At 45.6% G+C, this 20,000-nt stretch overlaps 3 protein-coding genes across 4 annotated transcripts in view; 1 reads left to right on the top strand and 2 right to left on the bottom strand.

The window, feature by feature from the left end:
- Positions 1-3,269, bottom strand: part of LOC144538347 (DNA repair protein RAD51 homolog 3-like) — an 8,443-nt gene extending 5,174 nt beyond the window's left edge. Inside the window, exon 1 of the mRNA XM_078282413.1 lies at positions 3,124-3,269. Coding sequence (XP_078138539.1) covers positions 3,124-3,241 — 118 coding nt within the window. The 5' untranslated portion in view covers positions 3,242-3,269. The remainder of the gene's footprint in view (positions 1-3,123) is intronic.
- A 1,328-nt stretch (positions 3,270-4,597) lies between these two features.
- Positions 4,598-14,882, top strand: LOC144537818 (activator of basal transcription 1-like). 2 transcript variants are annotated; one of them, XM_078282415.1, is made up of 5 exons: positions 4,598-4,682; positions 6,300-6,680; positions 8,377-8,552; positions 12,210-12,395; positions 14,487-14,882. In XM_078282415.1, exons 2-5 carry the CDS (start codon positions 6,314-6,316, stop codon positions 14,670-14,672), a joined length of 915 nt encoding a protein of 304 aa, XP_078138541.1. In that variant the 5' UTR covers positions 4,598-4,682; positions 6,300-6,313; the 3' UTR covers positions 14,673-14,882. The 2 variants fall into 2 exon arrangements, with proteins under 2 accessions (XP_078138541.1, XP_078138540.1); XM_078282414.1 differs by lacking the exon at positions 4,598-4,682 and having other exon boundaries at positions 6,229-6,680.
- The window catches only part of LOC139929458 (catechol O-methyltransferase A-like), a 12,537-nt gene continuing 4,555 nt past the window's right edge, over positions 12,019-20,000 (bottom strand). Inside the window, exons 2-7 of the mRNA XM_078282416.1 lie at positions 19,115-19,277; positions 18,526-18,643; positions 18,218-18,411; positions 16,863-16,994; positions 16,180-16,548; positions 12,019-12,111 (exon numbers count right to left, since the gene is read on the bottom strand). Coding sequence (XP_078138542.1) covers positions 16,345-16,548; positions 16,863-16,994; positions 18,218-18,411; positions 18,526-18,643; positions 19,115-19,276 — 810 coding nt within the window. The 5' untranslated portion in view covers position 19,277 and the 3' untranslated portion in view covers positions 12,019-12,111; positions 16,180-16,344. The remainder of the gene's footprint in view (positions 12,112-16,179; positions 16,549-16,862; positions 16,995-18,217; positions 18,412-18,525; positions 18,644-19,114; positions 19,278-20,000) is intronic.

Raw genomic sequence — 20,000 nt, 5'->3', positions numbered from 1 at the left:
ATGTGGGAGGAGGAGTTACAGGAGGGAGGAGTTACAGGAGGGAGGAGGAGTTACAGGAGGGAGGAGGAGTTACATGAGGGAGGGAGGAGTTACATGAGGGAGGAGTTACAGGAGGGAGGAGTAGTTACATGAGGGAGGGAGGAGTTACATGAGGGAGGAGTTACAGGAGGGAGGAGTAGTTACATGAGGGAGGAGTTACAGGAGGGAGGAGTTACAGGAGGGAGGAGGAGTTACATGAGGGAGGAGTTACATGAGGGAGGGAGGAGTTACATGAGGGAGGGAGGAGTTACAGGGGGGAGGAGTTACAGGAGGGAGGAGGAGTTACATCAGGGAGGAGTTACAGGAGGGAGGAGGAGTTACATCAGCTCAGTCAGCTGAAACGTTTTCCAGTTGACCGATGTGTTGCTCATAAAACGCACAACCATTTCCTTTTAAACTTCCTGTTTGCTATGTTTTGGGGCGACTGAACGTGTCCTGAACCTGAACCTGTCCTGAACCTGTCCTGAACCTGACCTGAACCTGACCTGAACCTGTCCTGAACCTGTCCTGAACCTGTCCTGAACCTGACCCTGTCCTGAACCTGTCCTGAACCTGTCCTGAACCTGAACCTGTCCTGAACCTGTCCTGAACCTGTCCTGGACCTGACCTGAACCTGACCTGAACCTGTCCTGAACCTGTCCTGAACCTGACCTGAACCTGTCCTGAACCTGTCCTGAACCTGACCTGAACCTGTCCTGAACCTGTCCTGAACCTGAACCTGTCCTGAACCTGAACTGAACCTGTCCTGAACCTGTCCTGAACCTGACCTGAACCTGTCCTGAACCTGTCCTGAACCTGAACCTGTCCTGAACCTGAACTGAACCTGTCCTGAACCTGTCCTGAACCTGACCTGAACCTGTCCTGAACCTGTCCTGAACCTGAACCTGTCCTGAACCTGACCTGAACCTGTCCTGAACCTGACCTGAACCTGTCCTGAACCTGTCCTGAACCTGAACCTGTCCTGAACCTGAACGTGTCCTGAACCTGACCTGAACCTGTCCTGAACCTGTCCTGAACCTGAACCTGTCCTGAACCTGACCTGAACCTGTCCTGAACCTGTCCTGAACCTGTCCTGAACCTGACCTGAACCTGTCCTGAACCTGACCTGAACCTGTCCTGAACCTGAACCTGTCCTGAACCTGAACGTGTCCTGAACCTGACCTGAACCTGAACCTGTCCTGAACCTGAACTGAACCTGACCTGAACCTGTCCTGAACCTGAAGCTGTCCTGAACCTGAAGCTGTCCTGAACCTGAACCTGTCCTGAACCTGAACCTGACCTGAACCTGTCCTGAACCTGTCCTGAACCTGACCAACTTCTCTGTACGCCGGTGGCAATTACAAGTGCATCCATTAAAACAGAAACAGAAATCTGAACACACAGACTGTGACAAATTGTAACAAGTCAGTTAGTATATTAGTATTTACTTATATTTTATATACAGATATAGACTGATATGATGTTGTTAAAGATCTAGTTATACAGATCGGACCTTCTGCTCTGTATTGAAACCATCTGACACCAAACTCCATTCACAAATCTGTTGCTTTCCTCTGACCCGAAACAGTTTGATCATCCCAGCAGCCATGGATGGATTACTGAAGGGGCCAACTGGGCCAGGCCCAGGGGCCCAGGGACCCAGGGGCTCAGGGGCCCAAGAGCTCAGGGGCTCAGGGGCTCAGAGCCTGACACATGATGATGCTGTCACTAACTTTACATTCACTGCCCTATAATAACCTAAACATTTGTTTTGAAGGTGTCACCATGGCTCTGTCACAGTAATGTTCCCCTCAGTTTATCTGCAGCACTTTAGCAGTGAAGCGCTGCATTATTGTCCAAAGGCCTCGTAATGTAAAGTCGGTTTACCAAGACCCCAAAGTGTTGTTTTCCTCTCCTGCCTGTCAGTAGATCCCACTGACTCACATACTGACTCGCATACTGACTCGCATACTGACTCGCATACTGACTCGCATACTGACTCGCATACTGACTCGCATACTGACTCACATACTGACTCACATACTGACTCACACCATGCAGCTGCTGTGCGGCCATGCAGTTGATTTTGGGCCATTGTAGGCAATCAGAGGCATTTTGCACTTTAAAATATGTTTTTTAGGCCTATAATAATATGTGTTGCACCTTGCAATTCCTTTGTAATTGTTTATTTAGTTTTCTCTCCCATAAGTGCAATAACAAAAAAAATAATAGGCATTGCAATATTATATACGCAATGAGAGCATATAATATTTTTTTATGTTCATCTCACTTTTGTATTAAAAAAACTGTTTTGAATATCAATTTGAATGCAATCTTTAATAGCCTAGTATCCTACAAATGTTATCTTCATCTTTCAGAAGATAAGCTTCACTCTCATGTCCATCCTGAGCAGATTAACAGGTGCAGCCTGACAGACGGCCTGTTGCAGCTGGTGGACTGTAGACTGAGGACCTGCTCCTTTAGCCTTCAGAGGTCTACCTGTTTCTGATATTTAATTTGTAGCATGACCTGCCTTCAGTTGTTAGACTTAAACAGATTCCAAAATTATTTTCAGAAAGGTGTTTTTGGCTTTCTGTGTGTAAATCCTGAGTTGAGATTCAGGTGATATTGTGGCTGCCTCTTACTGCCGTTTACTTTTGTAATAACTTCTAGTTGTGGTGGTGGTCGGGCCTTACAGGTACCTGGTATTACATGTACCTGGTATTACAGGTATCTGGTATTACATGTACCTGGTATTACATGTATCTGGTATTACAGGTACCTGGTATTACATGTACCTGGTATTACAGGTATCTGGTATTACAGATCTGTGCCCAGGGGCCCTTTGTCCCATAATCCGCCTGTGACTGCAGCTGATTGGTTCTCCTGCTCCGGTCTGTTTCCACTAAAATAAACACGAACTCTACTGTTCAGCTTTTATCAAAATAAAGTTCTGCTCTCTGTTTTATCTTTAATTTACCAGAAGAAGAAAATTATTCGCAGCAGTCTGAAGTCTGGTCGGTTTGTCTGTTGACAGCAAGGCAGAGCTACCGACAGACTGTAGTACGGAGTTTGGTCAGTCCGTCAGTCCGTCTGTAATGTTACCTTTACTGAGCTGAACTGGTTTGAGCTCCAGCAGATCGGCGGCGGACTGGAAGCCCGCGGCTCCCAGTCTGAGTCTGACCGCCGGCGGCAGCGGGAAGCCGGACAGCGGCCGCTGCATCTCCACACGATGCTAACACGATGCTAACGTTAGCTTCACTAACCAAAACAAACCCTCATGTATCCCAGCATGCCTTTCTCACCAGCGTCAAGACGGCTGAAGAAACGTATACACTTCCGGTTTGCATTTTTCAAAATAAAACTACTTCAAGTTTTTCAGAGTTGAGTAAAAGTATTTATTAATATAATAATAACTATTATTATTATTATTATTATTATTACACATTTTGTTTCTATAGCGCTTTTGTAAATACTCAAAGACGCACATAGCACATAGTAAACAAGATCCACAAAACACAACAGACAGAATCAATGAAAAAGACGGAGAATAAAACAAATAGCAGAAAGAATCAGAATCCTTTCATTAAAGTATATTTGCACATACAAGAAATTTAGCTTAGTGGTTGCTTGTGTACTTGTTAAAGACATAATAAAAATAATAAAACACAATATAAAGCAATAAAAACAGTATATTAAAAAGAGAAACAGTATATATATATATATATACATATAAAATAGTATATAAACAACCCCAAAACAAATAGAGACAGTAGAAGAAAGATGAGATCAGAAACAAATACAGAATATATTATTGCACTGTAAGTAATTGCACTGTTTGAATATTGCACTGTGTTGGATAAAACAAAATAAATAGATAAATAGATAACAGTTGGTGGTGGTGTGTGGTGGGGGGGTGCAGTGCAGAAGTGATCAACCATTTAGGAGCTTCCACAGGGGACGGCCTGGGCGTGCTGGGCTGGGTGGGAAGGATCTGGACCTGGGAGTGTAGAGGTCCTGAAGGGTGGACAGGTCACAGCCGGTGATCCTCGTGAGAGTCTGGCCTCGTCCTGGGCGTTGGCCGACCCAGACCAGACACTTACTGAGGAGGAGAGGATGGACTCGATGGTGGCGGATTGAAACTGGACCATCATCATCACTGGCGGGTTGAATTTCCTCAGTCGCCTGAAGTAAAACATCCTCTGCTGCCTTTGATGTTCCTCCCAGTTCAGTTCTCGGGAGATTGTGGTTCCCAGGAACTTCAAGGAGTCCGTCATGAAGACTGGTGAGTCCTGGATGATGATCGGAGGGGTGGGGGGGGCACAGAGAAGTTCAGTCTGACGGTCGCAGCACTGAGATTTAAAGTTTTACTATTTTATTGTGTTTTATTTTATTTACTGCTCATGTTTTATTGTGTTTTATTTACTGCTGTTTCTCTCAGTCTCGTCTCTGTTTTCATCTTCAGGTTTTCTCTCAGTATTTAGTTTGATCTTTAGTTTGTAAAGTTCCCGACCTTTATTTTGAAGGCAGAAACGGAAGTTGACTTGACGCAGCTAACTACGTCATCCAAACGCGACAGTTTCCGCACGTGTGGCTAAAGTTTAGCAGCTGTTTGGTGGAAACATCCTAAATGTTTGGATCAGGATCTTCGGACTGAACTGACGGTGAGATCCACGTCTCAGATTAAAAGTCTCCAGACGAGCAGCTGCTGTCGGTCAGTGTGAAATAAACCAAAACCCGTTTGTTGCTCCCGCGAGAGGAGCGGTCAGTGCGCGAGTCACAACAACAAGACGATTAATTTAGGATTTTTATAGAAGCAGGAAGGTTTTAATATCAAATATTTAGAGTAGAGAAACCGAACAGCTTTATTTATCATTAGATATGCAGTGCAAGGTTTTCTATTCTGTTTCTATTCTGTCTGTTTTACTGTTTCAGTTGTCTCAGAAGCTCGGCGCTGTTTTACTGTTTCTGTTCTGCAGCTTTTCAGGTTTTCGTTTCTCAGAAGGAAAAGTTGGAAACGCAGTTTCTGGCTTCTGCTGCTGTAAAGTTCCAGCTGACCAGGCAGGTCTTTATATGTGATAACAAGAACTTTAAACTGAATCCTAAACTTGATGGGAAGCCGATGTAAAGACGCTAAGATGGGTGTGATGCGAGTCGTCCTGCTGGACCTGGACCAGCCTGGCAGCTCTGGACCATCTGGAGACGGGGAGAGGGAGTTCCAGCTGTCCAGGCAGGATGAAATGAAACATGAATAATCATCTCCAACTCAGGTTGTGACACATCAGACCTGAGTTTGGCATTGTGTCTTAAATTAAAACACGTCCGGGTCAATTACAATTTTCAATTACAATTTCCCATTTGGCAGACGCTTTTATCCAAAGCGACGTACATGAGATTTTAATACAACACAAGCAAGGATCTAGTCAGGAAAGAACAACAAGAGTAAGAGCCATGAAGCTAAGATCTGGCCCGACAGGACAGAGGAGCCACGAGGCAGAGAGACAGATAAAGATATATATATATATATATACATATGTATATATATATTTTTTTAAGATTACACAGTCCATCAGGTGAGAAGGTGTTCACTAAAGAGCTGGGTCTTTAGCCTTTTCTTAAAGATTGAGAGGGACTCTGCGGATGGAATGGAGTTTGGTAACTCGTTCCACCACCGAGGAACCACAGAAGAAGAGTCTGGATAGAGACTTAGGGCCTTGTTGTGGTGGCAGCACCAGGCGCCGCTCCTTGGCAGAGCGTAGTGGGCGGGAGGGCACGCCGCGGGACGGCACGCCGCGGGACGGCACGCCGCGGGACAGGCCAGCAGACGAAGACGTGTAGGGACCGACTGACAGAAAAACTCCTATCTGAGAGACAGGAGGAGAAGCGTGCGTAAGCTCCGCCCCCGACGCTCACGCCGAAACAACGAACAGCGTTGTTTAACCAAACATGTCGGCCATCTTGGGATCTGACTGATCTAGTTCTACCAGGAGCCACTTCATCAGTTTTCAGAAAAACTACTTTATGGTGAAATATACATTAAAATTACATCCATTGCCCCACTGCTCTTCTTCGGGGCTTCATTATGAAACGTGCAGCGAAACTCTTCTTCTTCATGTATAAATCTGTAGATTCGTCACTGAAAGGAAACAAACTAATTGGATTTATAAAAGCGTGCGTTCACATTTCCCCCTTTAGAAACCTGATGTAAAAATCTTAATAAATAAATAAAGTAATAATTATGAAAAAAAAAAATCTACTCTCTCTATTGTGTTTCTACTCAGTAAAGCCCAGACAGATGGAGGGAAGACAGGAAGAGGAGGAGGAGGAGGAGGAGAGGAAGACTGAGGAAGAGGAGGAAGCTGTGGCAGACAGTGATGAAGATGAAGAAGATGGAGGAGGCTCTTCAGCTGCAGGTGGTGAGGAAGAGGAGGAGGAAGGTGGTGAGAAGGAGGAAGAAGATGATGAAGATGATGATGATGAAGATGCTCCCAGCACTACGACAGCCAAACAGATAGAGAAGAAGAAGAAGAAGTGCGGTGTGACCTCCTGTGTCCCCGGGGTCGTCTACCTGGGTCACGTCCCGCCGAGGCTCCGCCCCAAACACCTGAGGAACCTCATGACATCATACGGAGAGATAGGGAGGATCTTCCTGCAGCCGGAGGGTAACACACACACACACACACACACTAACACACATACACACACATTAACACACATGCATACACACACATGCGTGTGTTCTTCTGGCACAACGCCGCTGAAGAACGTTTCCTCGTCATCACAGTGAGCCGCCTGTCAGGAGGACGGAGCTCGGCGTCTCCTCGCCCGCCGACGCCGTCGCTGTGCAGCAAAGCGCTTCCTGGCGTCAACTTTATATCGGACAATTTCTTTTTTATTTTTATTTGTATAAAGTCTCGGGCTCTCGGAGCTGCAGCTGTAACTGCTGCTGTGACATGTTGCCTCTCAGCAGACCGAAGCCTCCGGACTTTTCTCTTCCCGTCTGCTCCGGCTCGTTTTCCCACAGAGATCAGACGACAGACCTTCACACGGCGGTGTTCATTCAGGCCATTTCATTGGCCGTCTGTGGTAAACTGTGGGAGTTAGGGGGCGGAGCCTGAGGCTCCTGTGCAACATTTAAAGTTGACTGATTTATAAAGGGAACATTCCGTGCTGATGTGCGTTCGCACGGTTTTATAAATCTGATTATTTTTGTACGTACTTTTCCTCTTTTGTGCACATGGAACATTTCAGTGTGGAATCAGAGTTTTATACATCAAGGTAAAGGGTTCAAGGTTCAGGGTTCAGGGTTCAAGGTAAAGGGTTCAAGGTTCAGGGTTCAAGGTAAAGGGTTCAGGGTTCAAGGTTCAGGGTTCAGGGTTCAAGGTAAAGGGTTCAAGGTTCAGGGTTCAAGGTAAAGGGTTCAGGGTTCAAGGTAAAGGGTTCAAGGTTCAGGGTTCAAGGTAAAGGGTTCAAGGTTCAGGGTTCAAGGTAAAGGGTTCAAGGTAAAGGGTTCAAGGTTCAGGGTTCAAGGTAAAGGGTTCAAGGTAAAAGGTTCAGGGTTCAAGGTAAAGGGTTCAAGGTAAAAGGTTCAGGGTTCAGGGTTCAAGGTAAAGGGTTCAAGGTTCAGGGTTCAAGGTAAAGGGTTCAAGGTAAAGGGTTCAAGGTTCAGGGTTCAAGGTAAAGGGTTCAAGGTAAAGGGTTCAAGGTTCAGGGTTCAAGGTTCAAGCTGAACTTTATTGTCTTTCAGGACGACACACAGAGACGTTCACAGCAGAACGAAATTTCATTTACACATGGCTCAAAGTGTAATAAATATATCATAAAAACTATAAAAATATACTATATAAAATATATTATAAAACAGAATATACTATAAACAGACATGAGTATATTGCACATATTGTTGATGAGAATGAGAAAAACAGCAGCAGTAGTTTTCCTAGACCAGCACAGATTTTTCAAATGAAGACCCAGATCAGTTTCTGATACAAATCTCCTCCTCTCTCCTCTCCTCTCTCCTCCTCTCCTCTCCCCTGTCTCCTCTCCTCTCCTTCTCTCCTGTCCTCTTCTCTTCTCCTCTCCTCTCATCTCCTCTCCTCTCTTCTCATCTCCTCTCCTCTCCTCTCCTCTCCTCTCCTCTCCTCTCCTCTCCTCTCTTCTCCTCTAATCTCCTCTCCTCTGTCCTCCTCTCATCTCTCCTCTCTTCTCATCATCTCTCTTCTCCTCTCCTCTCTCCTCTCCTCTCCTCCTCTCCTCTCCTCCTCTCCTCTCCTCTAATCTCCTTTCCTCCTCTCCTCTCTTCTCCTCTAATCTCCTCTCCTCCTCCTCCTCTCCTCTCCTCCTCTCCTCTCCTCCCAGATCAGATAGTGAGGAGGAGAAAAAAGCGGTCTGGTTTGAGGAGGTGTGACTTCACAGAAGGATGGGTGGAGTTCAGAGATAAACGAGTAGCGAAGCGAGTTGCAGCTTCGCTGCACAACACGCCGATGGGAACCAGGAAACGCCAACGCTTCTCCTCCGACCTGTGGTGCATCAAGGTACCTGTCTGTCTGTCTGTCTACCTGCCCGTCTGTCTACCCGTCTATCTACCTGTCTGTCTGTCTACCTGCCCGTCTGTCTACCCGTCTATCTACCTGTCTGTCTGTCTACCTGCCTGCCTACCTACCTGTCTGTCTGTCTGTCTACCTGCCCGTCTGTCTACCCGTCTATCTACTTGTCTGTCTGTCTACCTGCCTGTCTACCTACCTGTCTGTCTGTCTACCTGCCCGTCCGTTTATCTACCTGTCTGTCTGTCTGTCTGTCTACCTGCCCGTCTGTCTACCCGTCTATCTACCTGTCTGTCTGTCTACCTGCCCGTCTGTCTACCCGTCTATCTACCTGTCTGTCTGTCTACCTGCCTGCCTACCTACCTGTCTGTCTGTCTCTCTACCTGTCTGTCTGTCACTCTCTGACTGAACAGTTTGACAGTTTCATCTCAGATTAAAACTGTTTGTTATTAAATCTGGTTCAGTTCAGTGTTACCTCTGTTTCTAACAGACAGGCAGTGACATCAGACAGTAGAGATACATTCAGATACATTCAGATACATTCAGATACATTTAGATACATTCAGATACATTCAGATACATTCAGATACATTCAGATACATTTAGATACATTCAGATACATTCAGATACATTCAGATACATTCAGATACATTCAGATACATTTAGATACATTCAGATACATTTAGATACATTCAGATACATTTAGATACATTTAGATACATTCAGATACATTCAGATACATTCAGATGCATTCAGATGCATTCAGATACATTCAGATACATTTAGATGCATTCAGATGCATTCAGATACATTCAGATACATTCAGATACATTTAGATACATTCAGATACATTTAGATACATTTAGATACATTCAGATACATTCAGATACATTCAGATACATTTAGATACATTCAGATACATTCAGATACATTCAGATACATTCAGATACATTTAGATACATTCAGATACATTCAGATACATTCAGATACATTCAGATACATTCAGATACATTTAGATACATTCAGATACATTTAGATACATTCAGATACATTTAGATACATTTAGATACATTCAGATACATTCAGATGCATTCAGATGCATTCAGATACATTCAGATGCATTTAGATGCATTCAGATGCATTCAGATACATTCAGATACATTCAGATACATTTAGATACATTCAGATACATTTAGATACATTCAGATACATTTAGATACATTTAGATACATTCAGATACATTCAGATACATTCAGATGCATTCAGATGCATTCAGATACATTCAGATACATTTAGATGCATTCAGATGCATTCAGATACATTCAGATACATTCAGATACATTCAGATGCATTCAGATGCATTCAGATACATTCAGATACATTTAGATACATTTAGATACATTCAGATACATTCAGATACATTTAGATGCATTCAGATGCATTCAGATACATTCAGATACATTCAGATACATTTAGATACATTCAGATACATTTAGATACATTTAGATACATTCAGATACATTTCTATACATTGACCAACTTATTTTGTGTTGGTGCCACTGATCAGATGAACCTCTGTATGGGAAACACTGCTACCTGTCTGTCAGTCTGTTTACCTGTCTGTCTGTCTACCTGTCTGTCTGCCTACCTGTCTGTCTGTCTATCTACCTGTCTGTCTATCTACCTGTCTGTCTGTCTATCTATCTGTCTGTCTATCTATCTGTCTGTCTATCTACCTGTCTGTCTGTATGTCTACCTGTCTGTCTACCTGTCGTTCTTTCTACCTGTCTGTCTGTCTGTCTACCTGTTGGTCTGTCTACCTGTCTGTTTACCTACCTGTCTGTCTACCTACTTGTCTGTCTGTCTTTCTCAACACAAATATCCAAAGTCCAACAAATGTTTGTAGAAATCTAGAAATGACTTCTCCAGCGCTCAAAAAGGAAGTTATGGTCGACCAAACGTTCCTCAGAACCTGCAGCAGGTTAAAGGTTCCTCAGAACCTGCAGCAGGTTAAAGGTTCCTCAGAGAACCTGCAGCAGGTTAAAGGTTCCTCAGAACCTGCAGCAGGTTAAAGGTTCCTCAGAGAACCTGCAGCAGGTTAAACGTTCCTCAGAACCTGCAGCAGGTTAAACGTTCCTCAGAGAACCTGCAGCAGATTAAACATTCCTCAGAACCTGCAGCAGGTTAAAGGTTCCTCAGAGAACCTGCAGCAGATTAAACATTCCTCAGAACCTGCAGCAGGTTAAAGGTTCCTCAGAACCTGCAGCAGGTTAAACGTTCCTCAGAGAACCTGCAGCAGGTTAAACGTTCCTCAGAACCTGCAGCAGGTTAAACATTCCTCAGAACCTGCAGCAGGTTAAACGTTCCTCAGAACCTGCAGCAGGTTAAAGGTTCCTCAGAGAACCTGCAGCAGGTTAAAGGTTCCTCAGAGAACCTGCAGCAGGTTAAACGTTCCTCACAACCTGCAGCAGGTTAAACGTTCCTCAGAGAACCTGCAGCAGGTTAAACGTTCCTCAGAGAACCTGCAGCAGGTTAAAGGTTCCTCAGAGAACCTGCAGCAGGTTAAACGTTCCTCAGAACCTGCAGCAGGTTAAAGGTTCCTCAGAGAACCTGCAGCAGGTTAAACGTTCCTCAGAACCTGCAGCAGGTTAAAGGTTCCTCAGAGAACCTGCAGCAGGTTAAACGTTCCTCAGAGAACCTGCAGCAGGTTAAAGGTTCCTCAGAGAACCTGCAGCAGGTTAAACGTTCCTCAGAACCTGCAGCAGGTTAAACGTTCCTCAGAACCTGCAGCAGGTTAAACGTTCCTCAGAGAACCTGCAGCAGGTTAAACGTTCCTCAGAACCTGCAGCAGGTTAAAGGTTCCTCAGAGAACCTGCAGCAGGTTAAACGTTCCTCAGAACCTGCAGCAGGTTAAAGGTTCCTCAGAGAACCTGCAGCAGGTTAAAGGTTCCTCAGAGAACCTGCAGCAGGTTAAACGTTCCTCAGAACCTGCAGCAGGTTAAACGTTCCTCAGAACCTGCAGCAGGTTAAACGTTCCTCAGAGAACCTGCAGCAGGTTAAACGTTCCTCAGAGAACCTGCAGTAGGTTAAACGTTCCTCAGAACCTGCAGCAGGTTAAACGTTCCTCAGAGAACCTGCAGCAGGTTAAACGTTCCTCAGAGAACCTGCAGTAGGTTAAAGGTTCCTCAGAACCTGCAGCAGCCTGGTTTGAGTCCAGAACATCTGGGACTTTAAATATTCTAAATACAGATGAAAGAACATCCATCAGTCGTTCAATGAAATAGAATCCTCCTCTTCTTCTTCTTCTTCTTCTTCTTCTTCTTCTTCCTCTTCCTCCTCCTCTTCCTCCTCTTCTCTCCACCTCTTCCTCCTCCACCAGGAGCAGATTCCTTAAATACACACTCTGCATTAACAGTAATAAACAGTAATAACAGTAATAAATGGTAATAAACAGTATTAAATCTCCTCACCATCTGACCTCATCACATCTCAAAGCCTTTATTCAGTTTATGAACAGAGACTGAGGATTAAAGTTTCTCTGTTTGTTTGTCTCTACCTGTCTCTCTCTATCTGTCTGTCTGTCTGTCAACCTGTCTGTCTCTCTGTCTACCTGTCTGTCTACCTGTCTGTCTACCTGTCTGTCTGCAGTATCTCCACAGGTTCCAGTGGACTCACCTCAGCGAGCGCTTGGCGTATGAACAGACCGTCCTGCAGCAGAGACTCAGAACTGAAGTTTCTCAGGCAAAGAGAGAAACCAGTTTCTATCTGAACAACGTGGAGAAAAGTCTTCATCAGGACAAAGTGAGGAAGAGGAGGCAGAGGGACGGGCAGCAGGTACAGGACTTTTAACATTCTAACAAAACCAGACAGGCAGCAGACCTCAGTTACTCAGTACTTTATATGACAGCTGTCCAGACCAGAGAGACACAAGACAAATATCAGAGTCCTGCAGAGCCACTAGATCCAGGACCCAGTAGATCCAGTCCTCTGTAGATCCAGGACCCAGTAGATCCAGTCCTCTGTAGATCCAGGACCCTGTAGATCCAATCCTCTGTAGATCCAGGACCCGGTAGATCCAGAACCCAGTAGATCCAGGACCCAGTAGATCCAGGACCCAGTAGATCCAGGACCCGGTAGATTCAGGACCCAGTAGATCCAGGACCGGTAGATCCAGGACCCAGTAGATCCAGGACCTGTAGATCCCGTTCCCTTGCAGATGCAGGACCCAGTAGATGCAGGACCCAGTAGATCCAGTCCTCTGTAGATCCTGTTCCCTTGCAGATGCAGGACCCAATAGATCCAGGACCCGGTAGATTCAGGACCCAGTAGATCCAGGACCGGTAGATCCAGTCCTCTGTAGATCCAGGACCCGGTAGATCCAGGTCCCAGTAGATCCAGGACCTGTAGATCCCGTTCCCTTGTAGATCCAGGACCCAGTAGATCCAGTCTCCTGTAGATCCAGTCCTCTGTAGATCCAGGACCCTGTAGATCCAGTCCTCTGTAGATCCAGGACCCGGTAGATCCAGGACCCAGTAGATCCAGGACCGGTAGATCCAGGACCCAGTAGATCCAGTCCTCTGTAGATCCAGGACCAGGTAGATCCAGGACCCAGTAGATCCAGGACCTGTAGATCCTGGTCCCTTGCAGATGCAGGACCCAGTAGACCCAGCCCCCTGTAGATCCAGGACCTGGTAGATTCAGGACCCAGTAGATCCAGGACCGGTAGATCCAGGGCTGGTAGATCCAGGACCCAGTAGACCCAGCCCCCTGTAGATCCAGGACCTGGTAGATTCAGGACCCAGTAGATCCAGGACCAGTAGATCCAGGGCTGGTAGATCAGTGACCTGGTAGATCCAGGATCCGGTAGATTCAGGACCCAGTAGATCAATGACCTGATAGATCCAGGACCTGGTTGATCCAGTAGATCTCAATGTGCACAGGAGTTTGATTCCTAATCATTTGAGTTGGTTGTAAAACAGACATCAGACTACATTTATTATTAACATTTAATTTTGTTTCCTTCTTTACATTCGAGGCAGACGTGCAGCAGTTAGACTTTATCAGCAGATAGCAAGGTGAGAACTGAGTTTCATAGTGATATAGTCAGTCTGCATGTGTAGGATCTACTGAGGCAGAGATCTACTGAACTGAGGCAGATATCTACGGAACTGAGGCAGGGATCTACTGAGGCAGAGATCTACTGAACTGAGGCAGGGATCTACTGAGGCAGAGATCTACTGAGGCAGAGATCTGCTGAACTGAGGCAGAGATCTACTGAACTTAGGCAGAAATCTACTGAACTGAGGCAGAGATCTACTGAGGCAGAGATCTGCTGAACTGAGGCAGAGATCTACTGAACTGAGGCAGAAATCTACTGAACTGAGGCAGAGATCTACTGAGGCAGAGATCTGCTGAACTGAGGCAGAGATCTACTGAACTGAGGCAGAGATCTACTGAGGCAGAGATCTGCTGAACTGAGGCAGAGATCTACTGAACTGAGGCAGAAATCTACTGAACTGAGGCAGAGATCTACTGAGGCAGAGATCTGCTGAACTGAGGCAGAAATCTACTGAGGCAGAGATCTTCTGAACTGAGGCAGAGATCTTCTGAACTGAGGCAGAGATCTTCTGAACTGAGGCAGACATCTACTGAGGCTGAGATCTACTGAGGCTGAGATCTACTGAGGCTGAGATCTACTGGTGCTGCAGACAAACAGAGGCATCACTCATTAACATCCTATTTTCACTACAGTTTTACTGCAGTTTATAGAGAGATCAATACGGTTCAAGTATGCGTCCATATGTTATAAAATCCTCCTCTCCTCTAATCTCCTCCTTTCCTCTCCTCTTCTGCTCTCCTCTCCTTTCCTCTCCTCCTCTCCTCTCCTCTCCTCTCCTCTCCTCCTCTCCTCTCCTTGTCTCCTAGGTGGAGGAGAAGTCGTGGGACTTCACTCAGCGTCAAACAGAGGAGGAGATCCAGATGAAGAAGTTAAAGAAACAGAAAAACTCAATTTCCCAGAAGCACCTGGACAAGGCCCGCCTCCTGCAGCAGAAGAGCCAATCAAATGTTTCCCTGCTGGCCAAGATCTTCAACTCCAACCAATCAGACTGACCGGCAGAGTGGGACCAGCAGCTGATTGGCTGTCAGCAGATGGCCTGGCAGCTGATTGGCTGTCAGATAGCCTGCCGAAGGACCAGAGGTGTCAGTCATTATTGTTATTGTCTGTGTTACGATGTTTGGAAACTGCTGGTCAGGCTGACTGACACACCTCTCTGTAATGAACCATGAAATACAGACTGACCTGTTTGCAGGGCGGGGGCAGGGCAGGGCGGGCAGGGGAGGGGGGGGGGGGGGGTCTGGGCCAAGACTTTATTACACAGCTAATTATCATGTTTTATGGGACTATTTTCTCTGTTTCCATTACTGCATACAGTTACGTTCTTCTGGTGGCAGTGAAGAGGCAAAACACTCGGTGATCCGTTCACATTCAGTTCAGCAGAATGGAACAACTTGTGGTGTAATAAGATCATGTTAGTGCTGTTCAACATGATGTGCTATGTTAGTCAAATTAATTAACTTTAATTCATTAGCTTAATGTCCTCATTAGCAACATTAACATTCGGCAGCTGAAGCCTTGTTTTCTCTTCATTGTGAACCTTTGTTCCTTTGCTCTGGTAAAATAAAGATCATACAGACTCAGTCAAAAAGTCATTTTTAATCCGTGTTTCAGTTCTGTGAATCATCTGGTAGAAATAACATGAAACTGACATGAAACATGAGTATAATCTGGTCACAGGTAGAAAATCACTTCACATACATGTGAATACATACATGTGATGTAATGCTGTTCATATGTTAACATGTCACTGAAAGTTTATATAACATGACATTACCAGCTAATGATGTTAACATGGAATTGGCACCGAATATTACATCTTATTACTATGTAATAAAACATGGCATCGTGACATCACCAGATAATGTAACATGTCATCATGACATCACCGGGTAATGTAATATGGCATCATGACATCACCAGGTAATGCAACATGTCATCATGACATCACCAGGTAGTGCAACATGGCATCATGACATCACCAGGTAATGTAATGTCATCATGACATCACCGGGTAATGCAACATGGCATCATGACATCACCAGGTAATGCAACATGGCATCATGACACCACCAGGTAATGCAACATGGCATCATGTACTTTATTAATAAACTTTATCCCACATGGGGAAACACAAAACAAAAGATCAGACAAGACGCAGCAAAAACAGTCATCATTGTCCGATCCCCCCACTTGTTAACATGTCACATTAACATGATGACATGTTCATAAGATAAGTAAGCTCACATGACATCATGGTGCTTTCAGATCCAGATCCAGATCCAGATTGGAGACAAATAAAGTTCTACTTGACTTGAGATCCAGATGTAAACAGATTCAAACCAGATTCAATGTGATTTCCTGTTTACACTGGAGATGGACTGACAAGGAGATCTGCCTGTCTTGCTGTCTGTCTCCCTGTCTGTCTCCCTGACTGTCTCCCTGTCTGTCTCCCTGTCTGTCTCCCTGACTGTCTCCCTGTCTGTTTACCTGTCTGTCTACCTGTCTGTCTCCCTGACTGTCTCCCTGTCTGTCTACCTGTCTGTCTACCTGTCTGTCTCCCTGACTGTCTCCCTGTCTGTCTACCTGTCTGTCTACCTGTCTGTCACTCTCTCTCCCAGGTAGACGTACCTCTCCAGTCCATCCAGTACTCTGTTCCCTGTCTGTCTACCTGTCTGTCTGCCTGTCTGTCTCTCCCAGGTAGACAGACCTCTCCAGTCCGTCCGGTACTCTGGTGTATTCCAGGTGAGCCTGGTAGAACTGGCTGTGGTACTGCGGGTTCGAACGGACATACTGCAGGTATTCTGGAGTCCCGGGACAGAGAACGTTATCCGCCAGGAGAACCGAGCCGCCGGCCAGCAGGCCGCACTCCTGCAGGAGGGGGAGGAGTCACAGAGTTAGAGCAGGAGGGGGAGGAGTCAGAGTTAGAGCAGGAGGGGGAGGAGTCAGAGTTAGAGCAGGAGGGGGAGGAGTCAGAGTTAGGAGGGGGAGCTAGGGGGGTGAGCGAGTCGGGGGTGGGGGAACCAGCGGGGCTGGGGAGTCGGGGGTCTCAGCATAGGTTCCGGTCCTGCTTACTTTTCTCCACAGTAAGTGAATAAATTTCGCCATGCCAATTCTGGTGTGACCGCAGGTTTAGAGCTAGCTAGATGAGTCAGGGTCAGAGGTCGGAGGTTAGAGTTCGTTACCTCCAGCAGTTTGATGTCAGGAAGGTATCGATCTTTCCAGTGATCCAGGAAAACAAAGTCAAATGTCTGGATCCCAAACATGTCAGCCATCTTGGGAATCAAGTCACCTGATGCTCCTTCGACCAGACAGACCTGACAGGAACACAACAATAACAAAATCTCCTGTCAACAATTACTCAAAAAAAACAAAAAAACAATTACTCAATAACTTTATTGACAATGACAACAATAACAAATAATCCTCAGAATAATTATGCATTTTATTCTTCCAGGGAGCCCCATCTTGACTCATACACATCCCAGTATAACACAGTCTTCTGCTGGTTTCTACTGGGAGCTGACCTGTACAACGCAGTCTTCTGCTGGTTTGTACTGGGAGCTGACCGGTACAACGCAGTCTTCTGCTGGTTTCTACTGGGAGCTGACCTGTACAACGCAGTCTTCTGCTGGTTTGTACTGGGAGCTGACCGGTACAACGCAGTCTTCTGCTGGTTTCTACTGGGAGCTGACCGGTACAACGCAGTCTTCTGCTGGTTTGTACTGGGAGCTGACCGGTACAACGAAGTCTTCTGCTGGTTTCTACTGGGAGCTGACCGGTACAACGCAGTCTTCTGCTGGTTTCTACTGGGAGCTGACCGGTACAACGCAGTCTTCTACTGGTTTCTACTGACGATGACACTCAGCTATATGTTCCATAAAGGCCAGTGATCCCACCAGCTTAGTTCTACTCACTTTGCTTTACAGACATCAAGTGTTTGATGCCCCAAGTTTCAGAATACAGCAGAAGGCTTCTGCCTTATTAGTTCTATTTTAGATTCTCTATTGCCAGTAAATTTTAGAATTGATTTTAAGGTTTTACTGCTCACCTTCGAGGCTCGTGCTGGATTAGCACCGAGTTACATCTGACCTTTTACTCCCTTCACAGCCTGATATCCTTGGACAGGACACACGTCCATTCCAAAATCTCTAAGGCTCTATCCTTTATCCATTCTTATTCACATTATATATAAATGTTGTTTTTCAACAGTGCATTGTAATGTCTGTTTTTATGCTGATGATACCATCCTGCCTACTAGATCACAATCTGCCTTTGATGCTCTCTCATCAATCTCAAACTTGTTTTAAACTGTCGTTATTCACAAGGATTCTCCACTAATACTGCTGGTCCTGGTATCCTCTAATCTTAGAAACCCACCCTAACCTCATATACTAAGTGCTATCCAAATTGAACTTATGCAATTATACAAGTACTTTGGAATATGGCTATAAAGTTTCAGACCAACTTACCAGATAAATAATCTATACTGTTTTCACGGAACTCCCATGTCCCTGTCTGTTGACCTCTGACCTCTGACCTTGTCTTGCAGTCCGGCATGTTGGATGACCTGTCTCGCCACACTGGCATACTGAGGGTTCATCTCCACGGTGATCAGCCTGGTTGCCGGGGGCAACAGCCTGGCGATGCGGACAGTAGAGTAACCGCAGTAAGTTCCTAACTCCAACACCGTGGATGGCGATATTTCCATGACGACCGAGTCCAAGATGGCTCCTGGGAGAGAGTCAGGTAGGACAGATGTTTGATGATGTATCTGTGTTAATAATAATACTTTGAACAATCAAAAAAACTTGAAACTTGTGTGTGTGTGTGTGTGTGTGTGTGTACCTTTCTCGTCCCCCACATTCATGGCCCACTCAGTGTGTTTACAGAAGAGGTCGATGGATGAAATCACGCTGTCTGGGTTTCCTCTTGAAGCGTTTCTCTGGACGGCCTGCAGGAGGCGCTGCAACACAGATTCACCATCATGTTTATCCATTTGTTTCCTCTGCAGTTCCTCTGGTTACCAATGAGACGTTTCTCTTCTTCTAACTCAAATATTAGAAGTCAAAAATTAGAACAGGGAAAAAGAGAGAAAGAGACAAGAGAGGTACATAGGAGAGAGAGACAGGAGAGAGAGAGAGAGAGAGAGAGAGAGAGAGAGAAGGGAGAGAGAGAGAGACAGGAGAGAGAGAGAGACAGGAGAAAGAGACAGAGAGACAGGAGAAAGAGACAGGAGAAAGAGAGAGACAGAAGAGAGAGAGGGAGAAACAGGATAGAGAGAGAGACAGGAGAGAGAGAAAGAAACAGGAGTGAGAGAGAGACAGGAGAGAGAGAGAGAGACAGGAGAGAGAGAAAGAAACAGGAGAGAGATAGAGAGACAGGAGAGAGAGACAGACAGACACAGAGACAGACAGGATGGGAGCAGGAAGGTCACCTGGGGTCGTGAGGTTCGGGTCAGGAGGTCAAGGGTTCGCTCCACCAGGAAGTCGTGCCACAGTAAAGCCAGGCGGGCGTTCGACCTCACCGACCAGGGAACCAGCCAGCGGCACAAAACGTACAGACCGACCGGTACCGCCAACACCGTGACCAGCAACATGCTGAGGCAGAGAGACACAGAGATAACATTAGAAACATACTGAGAGAGAGAGACAGAGAGAGAGAGAGAGAGAGAGAGAGAGAGAGAGAGCTGAACTGCTGACATTATTCCCACCTACTTTAAGTGAAAGGGTTCGGCTGGTGTTTTTAAATAAATTTGTTATCGTCAACAAATCCTATGAAAATAACAAAATCAACAATGCGTTTGCTCTCCTCTCATTACTTTCTGACTTCCCACGTTTCCTTTTTAGTCTTCAACCCGGAAGTCATTGGCTCCAACTGTAAGATAAAAACCTTTAAATACAGCTCACAAAGACATAGTTTACATTTTAAAAATCACAAACTGTTACCATGAAAAGTCAGACTGTTGTAGTTATTACCAAATCAAATTCAAACGGGAACAAATTCTTCATTACGCCGGGGACTATTTTCTGTGCTACGGAACTACTTTCCTGAGATGAAAACGTGTTTACGGCCGGCTTATTAAGTCGTTTGAGGAAAAAGTCGTCCGGCCCGGTGCATCGTGATGATGAAATATGCTGCAGAGCAGCAGCATGGCTCTGTGACGGGTTTTAATAGTTTTTAATACAATGCAGTTCTATGGCTGCTGGGACATGAGGCTGCACTGGGCACCGCTACATGGACCAGACTTGTTAGCAAAACAAATTCATTGTTGATTTTGTTATTTTCATAGGATTTGTTGACGGTAAGAAATGCATTAAAAA

The sequence above is a fragment of the Centroberyx gerrardi genome, unplaced genomic scaffold, assembly GCF_048128805.1.
Source record: "Centroberyx gerrardi isolate f3 unplaced genomic scaffold, fCenGer3.hap1.cur.20231027 Scaffold_132, whole genome shotgun sequence".
In the NCBI taxonomy this organism is placed as follows: domain Eukaryota; kingdom Metazoa; phylum Chordata; class Actinopteri; order Beryciformes; family Berycidae; genus Centroberyx; species Centroberyx gerrardi.
Note: the sequence above shows the minus strand (reverse complement) of the source record. Positions and strands in the feature narration are given on the sequence as shown.

What these genes read in the sequence shown, in the direction of transcription:
- LOC144537818 (XM_078282414.1), top strand. Translation starts at nt 6,257, where the DNA reads ATGAAAAAAAAAAATCTACTCTCTCTATTGTGTTTCTACTCAGTAAAG. An exon ending in GATCTTCCTGCAGCCGGAGG is followed by an intron (nt 6,681 to 8,376) that starts GTAACACACACA and finishes CTCTCCTCCCAG; the next exon opens with ATCAGATAGTGAGGAGGAGA. An exon ending in GGCAGAGGGACGGGCAGCAG is followed by an intron (nt 12,396 to 14,486) that starts GTACAGGACTTT and finishes CTTGTCTCCTAG; the next exon opens with GTGGAGGAGAAGTCGTGGGA.